At 43.6% G+C, this 11,547-nt stretch overlaps 1 protein-coding gene across 2 annotated transcripts in view; it reads right to left on the minus strand.

The window, feature by feature from the left end:
• The window catches only part of DCAF5 (DDB1 and CUL4 associated factor 5), a 105,985-nt gene extending 94,676 nt beyond the window's left edge, over window positions 1-11,309 (minus strand). The window contains exon 1 of one of the 2 annotated variants that reach the window (XM_003263615.3): window positions 10,877-11,309. In XM_003263615.3, coding sequence (XP_003263663.1) covers window positions 10,877-11,090 — 214 coding nt within the window. In that variant the 5' untranslated portion in view covers window positions 11,091-11,309. The remainder of the gene's footprint in view (window positions 1-10,876) is intronic. The other variant, XM_030812521.1, reaches the window with a different exon arrangement.
• Window positions 11,310-11,547: the final 238 nt, after the last annotated feature.

Here is an 11,547-nt window from a genome sequence, read left to right on the forward strand (position 1 = left end):
TGTCTCATAAAAAAAAAAAAAAAAAAGAAAAGAAAAAATCTCTGGTATTCAACACTGCAAGGAATGAATAAAGTGGCAGGGAAAGTGAACATGAAGGCATGGGAAGATGAGGTAACTAAAGTGACAAACTACTATTGTCAAGTCTTTCCCTAAATCTCTGATTTAAGAAAACTGATAGGAAGAGCAAACTGAGTCCAAGAGCGGAACCAATGGAGCAACCTTCCTTTTTACCCATTCAGTGAATGACCATGAAAGTGAAATGCCTTCTTTTCCACAGAAGCAGAGTGAGGTTGTGGTGACAGAAGTAAATTTTACTTACAAGAACACTATGCTTCAAGCTCATTAAGGATTAAACAGGCTTATCATCTGGTCTAGCAGTTACATCTCCCTTTATGATACTTTGTGTGTGAAAAAGTGCTTCCAAATTACTTACTAGCGCTCTCTGGGCAAATCAGCCCATACTAGGTTTACGCTTTCTTCCAAAAAGCACTTTATTCTGAAGCACAGTATTCATCTGTGGCCCAGACAGGTATTTTCTCCCCATGTATAACTGTATAAGGAAAGACACCTATTTGTTGACTGAAATTCAGCCAAAGGTAATCGTTCAGCATGACTTGGGCAGATATTAAACTCAAATTACAGGTTCAGTAAATACACATATATTGTTTTTACTTTTAATTGGGCTAATGGACAAGAGAAACCAACTTGATAACTAGAGTATACCTACTCCTAATTAGACTAAAGTAGGGAGTTAAACCCAGTGGGAGTTAGTCACATGGTTTATATATGGAATACACAGAGTGTGAGGAAGAAGACTTTAGATAACTGTAAACATCAGAATCTAGGTGAGGTGAGTGCTAGCACCAAGAGGCATCTGCTTGAGAAGTAAGTACTGTGGCTGTGATGAGAACCCTGCTTACTGGCTCCAAGCCCACTCCCATCTTCGCAATCCCACCCATCTTCCTCCACTTACATATAAAAGTGAAAAACTGCAGATAGCAAAATATGAGTGATAGCATCAAGAGAGGAGAATGAAGGAGAAAAAATCAGATCCTTTAAAAATGCATATAACATGGTAAAAATTTCAAAGCAGTTAGCATGTCTCAGAAAACATCCAGACCCAGCCTGGAAATCTAGCTCCACCATAAACCATGGGAGCTTTCGTAAGTTACCTAACTTCTGTAAGCCTCAGTTCCCTCATATGTAATATAAGGAAAATAATACTACCCTAACTTACAAAAGATTCTTTTAAGTGTTACATATGCCTGGCACATGAAATGCCCCCAAATAACATTTGATAAATAAATGACATCAAATATTACCTATTTAAAAAATCTGTTAAACTTTTTTTTTTTTTTTTTTTTTTCAAACAGCAATGTCTCAGGTGAGCATTGGGCGAGGCATTCCTTCTTAATTTGGTAGGCACTGGGGAGTGCTGCAGATCAGTAGGGGATGTGAAACAATGAGAGTTACATTTTGGGAAGCTTATATTATAATGGCAGTGGCGACTAGTAAGTACTAAAACTGAAAAGAACAAAAACTTGAAAAGCAGTTATTGGAACCAAATTTTCTATAAAGTAATGGATCATGGTAATAAAAAAATCTTTTTTCACCCCTAGAATTACTTTTCACTTTTTTTTTTATGACTAGTCAAGTGAAGCAATAGGAGTGGAGAAGGAACAAAGAAATCTGTAACTGGTTGTGATCAATTAGTTGTAAACACCACTGCATTCGGACCGGCCATATTTCACTTCATTTTAACCACAAATAATGAATTCTAGTATCTATTTTTCCACCAATGCATTGCCTGTTCTCTGGATTATAGAACTCTCAGTAGTAATTTATTAATGTCCTTCCTTGATTCTTTAGCACTCACTTATGACAATTAATACAAAACCTTCAAATCTCCTTGCCTCTCTACACTACAAACCTCCTTGCCTTTCTACACTATAGGTAACACTGGCTATCTTCCAAGTGGCAAATAAGACACGTAAAGTGCTTAGCAAAAAGGCCTGGCATATGTTACAAGATTAAAAAAAAGTTAAATGATAATTTTCATTGTTATTAAGATTAAAGGGGCACAAGGCCAGGCGCGGTGGCTCACGCCTGTAATCCCAGCACTTTGGGAGGCCTAGGCGGGTGGATCACAAGGTCAGGACATGGAGACCATCCTGGCTAACATGGTGAAACCCCGTCTCTACTAAAAATACAAAAAACTAGCTGGGCGTGGTGGTGGGGGCCTGTAGTCCCAGCTACTCGGGAGGCTGAGGCAGCAGAATGGCATGAACCTGGGAGGTGGAGCTTGCAGTGAGCCGAGATCGCACCACGCCACTGCACTCCAGCCTGGGCGACAGAGCAACACTCCGTTTAAAAAAAAAAAAAAAAGATTAAAGAGGCACAAAATGGGTACTCAATAAATATTTTAATGAATAAATAAACATACTTAAGTAAAACAAGTTAACCTTATTTACAGCAAAACAGAGATATAATTTATCATTTAAGAGAAGCAACCAGAGTTGTACATGTGCTCCAGAAACTGCTAACATTCAGCTTTCAATTCTTTAGGACAGATCCAGAAAATGTCATCTGTCTACAAAGGGAAAAGAGAGAAACAGCACCTGCCTGGGAGCAATGAGTCCTACTTAGAGTCCTGACAGCCAGAGACAATGCAGACAGCTCAGGGCAAGTCACCTGTCTAGATCTCAGCTCCCTTTCCCATAAAATGAAAATCCTTCCATTTCTCCCATCCCATGCAGAAAAGAGAAGATATAAAAGGGTTACCTAATGCAGTATTTCACAAGCTTCAATCTTGATCATCTTTTCATTTTTGCCATATCCACGTAACACCTTTATTGTTTTTCTTTAAATTGATTTGCATGATGATGGCTCACTGCAGCCTTGACCTTCCAGGCTCAAGCAATCCTCCCACCTCGGCCTCCTGCGTAGCTGGGACTAAAGGTGCACGCCACCATACCCAGCTAGTTTTTAAATTTTTGGTAGAGATAGGGTCACGCTATGTTGACCAGGCTGATCTCAAACTCCTGGGCTCAAGTGATCCTCCTGCCTCTGCCTCCCAAAGTGCTGGGATTATAGGTGTGAGCTACTGCACCTGGCCTTAATTTACTTAAAAATTTAACCTCACCTTAAGTAATAAAATCATTAAAAATATTTTATTCATGTTAATTTTTCTAATGTGTCTAAAGATAAATTAACTACTCAACTTTAAATATTCACTCAAAGATTATCTAAATTCATCTAACATACCCAAACTTTGGCAAATGGTAACCTAATTTTTATAACTGAAAATAAAAAAAATTTTTTTAATTTCCCATACTATAGCAACATAAGAAAATCAAAAAATTTAAAGGACAGGGAATTGAGTAGAAAAGAAATAGAATTTCATATTCCCACAATAATGTAAGGGTTAATTCAAATTAATATTCAGTTATTTTATAAGAATATTTTTTAAATATATGAGGCAACAAAAATTGAAAACAGAACTGATTCCTTCTTAGGTAATCTTCATCTGAATTAGGATTTTATTTCCTTTAACTTTAAAAGACTTTCATTCCACCCTTGAGTATCTAAATTCAGACTAAAATTAAGAAAAGCAATTAGTTTCTTCTTTCTTAAGACCATAAAAAGAAAACAGAGATTAAAATTAAGTGCCATGTTTATTAGCAATGGAAGTGCTCTTATAAACTTATGCTCTCTTTGCCTTGATCAATGCATGAGAAAATAAATGCACCTACTTCTTAACTTGGAATTCAGAGAGCAGTATGCATTTGTGTGACAAGTTTTACTAGTCAATAAAGTTTCCCTGATCTAAATGACTCCAACTGTACTTTACAACCAAATCCATCAACAATCAGTGAATAAGCACAGGCTTGTACCTGGGCTGACACTTCCTTTCAATGTGGTGGCCAGAATACATAACTGAGGACTATTGCTCTCTTTAGGAAATCTTAGCAATCAAAAACACATTGGCATAAATCAAATTAAAAATGATCCTTTGAACAATACTGAGCACAAGGACAACTTTTTGATCTGTTAGTAACAATGTCTAATGTGACTAATGATCATCAGCTAAACCTCGCTAGGTTATTTTAAAGTAGAAGTGACACACCCAAGCATAAATCTAAATTTGCCAACCTTTGATAGGTATCAATTAGCTGACTAAAGAACAAGTAGGACAAATAATGTGTATCTATAAATATTCATATTACTTTGTCCTTATGATCTTTATAATTTATCATAGCAAAGTTCCTCACGGTCATCTCTACAGGCCTTCTTTCTTTCCCACCAAATCTCACAGGCAAGAACATTTTTGCTGTATTAAGTACAGCAAACCAGAGGAAAAAAAAATCTATTAAAGTATCATAAGGTAGGCCGGGCGCGGTGGCTCACGCTTGTAATCCCAGCACTTTGGGAGGCCGAGGCGGGCGAATCACGAGGTCAGGAGATCGAGACCACGGTGAAACCCCGTCTCTACTAAAAATACAAAAAATTAGCCGGGCGTGGTGGCGGGCGCCTGTAGCCCCAGCTACTCGGAGAGGCTGAGGCAGGAGAATGGCGTGAACCCGGGAGGCGGAGCTTGCAGTGAGCCGAGATTGCGCCACTGCACTCCAGCATGGGGGACAGAGCGAGACTCCGTTTCAAAAAAAAAAAAAAAAAAAAAAGTATCATAAGGTAGAGGGGATATATTTTAAAAGGTCATGAAATGTTACAAATGAGAACTGAACACTCCTAAAACACCAGCTTTTTGAAAACATAATTTATATCTGATTCAACCTCCCTGTTCTCATAGCTCCTGTTTTACAAATAGTATGCACTCAAAAACTATTTGTTGAACTAATAAATAGACCAAATAATAAAATACCTTCACAGCAATGAATTATCAGTAAACAGAAAAGGCCAGAAGAAAATTTGAAAATTGATTCCTCAATTACCTTGTTAAAATGTCTATACTATGAAAGCTTTTCAAAGTCAGAAACCTGCTCTACCACTGGCCATATTTCTCCTGATAAGTAACTACCGAACCAAGAAATTCATTCTAATTAAATGAACAGCTTTAATAAAGTCAGGCTTTATTTAACTGGCTAAAGCCAAACGCCTTACCTGCAGATAACGTGCTTTTAGACTAATTTATCTACAAAAAACTGATTTCATAAAACGTGATATAAACTAGTGACTGGGAAACAGGAAATGACCATTAATCAATAGGTTCAAATTAAGCATATAGGTGTAATCACAGCTATTATTCAATGCTTAAAAATACTCTTTGATGATAGTACTGGTTAAGCTTATTCACAAAGTATTTTGAACAGTTCACCTCATGGAGATCTTTCTCAGTTGTTCATGGTGTACTGTGCCATGTGCAGTATATGTTAGATGTTGAAGGTATCAATCTCCTAAAAGCCTTTTGTGACATTCAAGGGAAACAACAACAGTTGCAGCAGCAGTAGCAACAGCATGGGTTAGGCCCTTGTGCTAAGAACTTTACAAATGTTATTTCATTCAATCCTTACCGCAACCCTGTAGGGTATTATTATCCTTATTACATGGGTGAGGAAACAGACAAGAAAGGATAAGTGACCTGTCAAAGGCAACCCAGGTACCAAGCAGCTGGGTTGGTGTTCACCCCAGGCAATCTGACTTCAGAGTTCATACTCTACAATCTCTCTCTATATATTATGGATCCTTATAATGATCAATATGGTCAGAGACCCATTTGAACTAGAAACAGGCTAAATAGTTATCCCCATTTATAAGTATTATGACCAAGCAACTAAATGACTCTCCCCATTCACAACTCCTGCATAATTAATACTTTGAAACATCATAGTTGCTCATGCTATTTGAAAAACTTCTGAAGGTACTTTTCCTATATTTAGTCAAAAGCACACACAAAAGATAATAATCTCTCACTGTAACTCAAAACTTCATACTTACGGGTTATTCTGCTAGCTCTATAAGTTCCAATGCCTTAAACCTCGATTCAGGGGAAATAATATTATAGCCACTCTCATTCCGAAGAGCCAAATCTTTGTTTTTGTTTACTGCTAAGATGACTTGCACAAACCCTTTACAACATATAAAAAGGCAGAGTAACAATCCAAGTCAAATGCACATAGAGATACATTCTGATTGGTCATCCAATCAGAGCCCTAAAAGATGTTCATTTTCTTCGCAAAAAAAAAAAAAAAAAAAAAAAAAAAAAAAACCTTTAAACAAACATATAAAGGACCCCATTCTAAGAAAAAGGAAAAGCATAAGAGGAGGCAAGGAGAGCAATTTAGAGTACTAGATGCAACCAAAGACCTAAAAGGTAAACCCAAGATATCCCCTAAATATGCATACTGCTGTAATCTCATTGATGTTAGGATCTCTTGTAAGTGGCACTTCAACATACAATGTTGTTCCCCATCCCTCAAAGGACTAACACACATAAATATTTTAAGAAGAGACTACAATCATCAAATATAAGCTAGTCTTTATAAAAAGTAATGTTCACAGGCTGGGTGGGGTGGCTCAGACCTGTAATCCCAGGACTTTGGGAGGCTGAGGTGGGCAAATCACGAGGTCAGGAGATCGAGAGCAGCCTGGCCAACATAGTGAAACCCCGTTTCTACTAAAAATACAAAAATTAGCCGGGTGTGGAGGCACGCACATGTAATCCCAGCTACTCAGGAGGCTGAGGCAGGAGACTTGCTTGAACCCAGGAGGCAGAGGTTGCAGTGAGCCAAGATCGTGCCACTGTACTCCAGCCTGGGCGACAGAGCAAGACTCCATCCCCCCCCCACTGCCCCCCAAAAAAGTAATGTTCACTCAAAACCAAGTTCATAAAGCACCTTCACATATAACATTTCGTTGACCATTCACTACCCCCATTCATCCACCAGTGAGTGCAATCTGTTATCCTCATTTTACAGATGAGTAGTGAAGGGACTTACCTAAAATCAAACACTTTGTGATTTTAAGTAAGCCTCCAATTCAAATCACATGACATCAAATCCCAAGCACTTTCCACACCACATTGTGCCTCCACATTCCACATCAAAAAGTCACAAAACTATCATGTCTGCCTAATCTGCACTGGTCTATTACCAATACTGTAAGAACAAATGTCTGTTATTAATGACATCATGTGTTATGAATACAAAAGAGAAAGAAAACAAACTCAGTATTTTCTCTGAAAGGCCTGGCGCTCTGTTCAGCACCCAACCTATACTTCGACTAACATAGTTCTCACAACAAGCCCCTCAGGTAGGTGCCGATATTCCAACTGTATACCTCAGAAAACACGTTCAGAGAGGCTTCGTAACTTGACTAAGGTCACAGATTAAACAAATGACACAACAATGATGTTAACCACATATCTGCTATACCACACTGCCTAACATAATATCACAGCGATGCCCTTTTCTGGTCATAAACAAGAAAAATCAAGTACTTTTTAGGTTAAAGTATCTTAACGTGTCAAATAACCATTTCTCCACTTGTTCCTGTCATAATTTCACTTCCAAGCACAGCACCTTTTCTCCTTCCTGATTTTCTCTGGTTTACTCAATATCTGCTGGCCTCACTGCGCCCTGGAAAAGGGGATAGCTGTTGGAACACAAACGTGATGTATTAGTAACTAATAGTAGTTTACCCAGCCACAGGAATCACGCAAATATTATTTCTGCCCTGGGTCTAAGTTAATTCTATCAAGTACTATGTGTCAGTTACCAGAAATGTGAGCCTGCCCAAACAATTATGAAATGAAAACAATGAACAAACTATGAACAATCTATCATTTTAATCACAGTTCTCTAAGGGCTTTCCAATCCAGACAAGACACAAGAACAACAAAACGCATAAAAGTAATCTCATTACCACCCCAGCGTCTGGCATCCCACCACATTACAACATTGGGGATACATAGCATTAGCCTCAGAATACTGTGCTCCCCACCTCAGGTGTTGACTGCTAATGAGAGACAAAGATAGATAAGAAAAAAATATAAACATGACACTAGTTTTAAACTTGGGAAAATTATTGAAGGACTTCCCAGAACAAAATTTAATTAGCTTTAACAAGTTAAGGTATATTAGGACTCCCAAAGGGGGCTTCCCTATCTGAAGCAAACAGGAGGAACTTTCTGTTAACACAGCTGTATACTCATAATGGAAGGTAAATAGCTAAAAAGGCTTTAAACCAAAATTCTATGTTCAAGGAACAAATAGGAAAAGCTAGGTGTATCTTAGCCAAACTGGAGGAGCGGTGGAATAGCCTGCTGATAGGACTAAGAACAGGAACAGGAGTAGATAAAAAGGAAACAGGAAGAACTGAGCTAGAGGGAGTACGGGGGGAAGGAGGAGGAGCAAGGGGCAAAGAAGGCTGGAACCCAGGAAGTACTGATGGAGATGGGCAACACAAGCCTAGAAAAGTAAGGAAATAAATACCTAGAATCAAAAGGTCTGCCAGAGCCTCCTCTGTGGAAATGACCCTCCTTTTTCACAGGCTAAAATTAAGATAAAGGAAATGACCTGGCCAAGACTAGGGAAAATAGAGTTCATTTAAGATACAGGGGAGCGTCCTGCCCAAGGATAAAAGTAGTAATAACTGGTAGAGAACGGAGGGAACTTTTTGGTGCTTTTTAAAATGTAACTTCAAATAGATAAATTATGTGGCATGGAAAATATCTCAATAAATTTGTTATTTTTTTAAAAGTGTGAGCTAGGCATGGTGGCTTATGCTTGTAATCTCAGCACTTTATGGAATGAGGCAGGAGGATTACTTGAGGCCAAGAGTTCAAGACTAGCCTGGGCAACATAGGGAGACTCCACCTCTACAAAAAAAAAAAAAAAAAAGTTTAAATTAGCCGGGCATGATGGCACCTGCTGTATTTCCAGCTACTTGGGAGGCTGAGGTGGGAGGTTAGCTTAAGCCTTGGAGATCAAGGCTGCAGTGAGCAGTGATAGCCCACTGCACTCCAGCCTGGGCAACAGAGTGATACCCTGTCTCAAATAAATATATAAATAAAGGTGTGTCAAGCTGGGCAATGTGTGACTACTTACAATTCCGTTAACATGATTAGTTCAGTTATCTCTAAAAGAGTACCCCCAAATTCTCTCACTCGGTAGGTAAAGTTTACTTGTGTCTGGGAACTTCTCTGTTGGAATACATCGGGAGTTTTATGAATACATAAAAAACAACAGCAGGGAAACTGGGAGCTAGGTCTATAAAGAAGAGGTCTTCCCCCATTTTTGCTCTTCAAATTTATTTGATAAAATTTTATATGGTGGTGTGGGGGAAGGAGGCTTTTGTCTGAAAGATCAAGTTTCTTCAGAGGATGATCTAGGGCCAAAATCTACCTAGTCAAAGAGAAAACGATCTGGGGTACAAAAGTCAAGTCAGTTCTGGACAGACCCCAGGTTTATCATAAAATGATCACAGAAGAGCTTTCTCTTTGCTACCCCCAAATTGGACTGTACGCCCCATGTCACTTCCGACGGTTACTCGCGAAGACGGATGCTTTGCCAAGATCCCAGAAGTTTCTGGCGAGCTGCTCACTGACACAAATTAGAAAGCCATTCGGGGACGGACCTGGGTGAAGCTAAGCGCCACGTCCAGCGCTGGGTTCCCCCTACATCCCTCCCAATATAGGAAAAGGGACAGAAGAGGGCAGCAGCCAAGCAGAAACGCCCAATCAGCCGTCTTCACCCCCCTCCCCTGAGCCAGGTTTCGGGGAGCCGCCCCCTAGCCCTCACGTAGGCCCATTCCCACCCGCCCCTGCCCTGGGCCCGCGACCTCAGGGAGGAGGGGACGACGGCGGCGAGCGCCCCCACCGGCAGCAGGCGCACCTCCCCGGGGGCAGCTGTAGCCGCGGCCCGCGGGGCCCGGGCCTCCCCGGGAGCAATAGGCTATCGATTCAGCTGCCTGTCGCTAGGAGCCCCGGGAGAGCGAGGCCTACACCGCCCGGCCGGAGCCCCGGCCTCGATTTCGCCACTTTCCCCAAACCAGAGGGAGAGCCCGGGGGCAACCAGGCCCGTCTGGGCGAGAGGGAGGAGAAGCAGAGACCACTTGCAACAGCGGCCGCGGGAAACGGGGTGCGGGGCGCCGGGCTCCCGCCAAGAAGTCTCCCGGGGGTCCCCCACCCTACCCCCTGCCTCGCAAGTTGCGCATTCAAGTTCAGGCTGGTGCCCTTTAGCCTCCACAGCCCTCGCCACTCTCGAAACCGTATTAAAAACAAGACGCAGAAGAGGCCACAACCGAACGAAAGGCGATGGTGCTGGGCCTCTAAGAGCGCCGAGGGGGGCGGCCCACAGCGACCCTACCGCCCCAGTCACTTCCCCTCTGCAGACCCCGCCAGCCGCCGGGTCGCAGCCCCCGGTCCCTCGGCGTCCGGGTCTGTCACCGCCCGCTTCCCAGCCCCAAGACCCCTTTTCCTTAACGCCGGCGACGGGGGCTCCAGCTCCCCCTTGCCTCCGGCGCTCCTCGGCCTCCTCCCCCTCCACATCCCCAAAATGCCCCCAGCACCTTTTAAAGTACGCGGAGGAACAGTTTGCCGTCAAACTTTGTCGAGCGGTAACCTCGCCCCCCCTCCCCGACCTACACTTTCAGGGCAGGCATCAGGAGAGATCACTTTGCACTTGGGATAAAGCGAATTAAGGAGCTGTCAACCATTTTAGGTCTTTTTTATAGAAGACATCCTCTCCTTCCCCTCCCCCTGCAATGGTTTTAATTTGACACCAAACCTTCCCACCGCAGAAGGGGGTAGAGAAAGGGAGGGGGTGGGGACAGAGGGCAGGAGGAGGGTGACGGGGGAGAGCGAGAGGGGGAGGCTGGGAGGGTGCGGGTAGGCGCGGGGAGGGGAAGGGGGTTGATTTACCTGAGACCAGCCACTGGCCTCCATTGTTGGAGAATTCAATGGCATTGACACAGCCGAAGTGGCCGAGGAGGTCCTTCTTGTAGAGGTTTCTGCAGCCCCGCAGGCGTCTCCTCTGAAAGTCCTGAGTGAGCAGGGGGTCCCCATGCAAGCCCCGCTGGGACAAGAAGCCCACCACTGACCTCATGCTGCCCCCCAGGCCAGCTCTCCTCTTCATGCTGGAACCGCCGCCGCCGCCGCTCGCGCCGCCGCCCCTCCCTCGGCCTCACGCGCGGCCGCTGCTCCCCCCACCCGGCCCTCCCCCCGCGCTGCGATCCGGATGGTTCTTTAACCAGCCATGGCAGGCAGAGCGAGGTGTGCAGACACTCGGCGGCGTTCGCGGCTTCCTGACGGTCCCCTCCCTCTCGTTCCCCCCGAGGCTCCTCCCTCTGCCTCTCCGCCTCCTCCAGCAGCTGATCCTCAGCTGCCGCCGCGCTTCCGCGATGCGCGGCCCTTCCGCCGGCTGCGGGGCCCCGAGAACGCGGCGTCGGCGCCCCTCCCCCCCGCGGGGGGCTGGCCGGAAGAACGCGGGCGGCCGGCCCGGAGACCACGGGCGCCGGCTGCTTTCCCAGTTGAGCCGCTTCCCGCCTGGGGACCTGGGTGGCGTCGGGCGGAGACCCCGCTGCACCCCAGCG

Source organism: Nomascus leucogenys, chromosome 1a, assembly GCF_006542625.1.
Source record: "Nomascus leucogenys isolate Asia chromosome 1a, Asia_NLE_v1, whole genome shotgun sequence".
Classification (NCBI taxonomy): Eukaryota; Metazoa; Chordata; class Mammalia; order Primates; family Hylobatidae; genus Nomascus; species Nomascus leucogenys.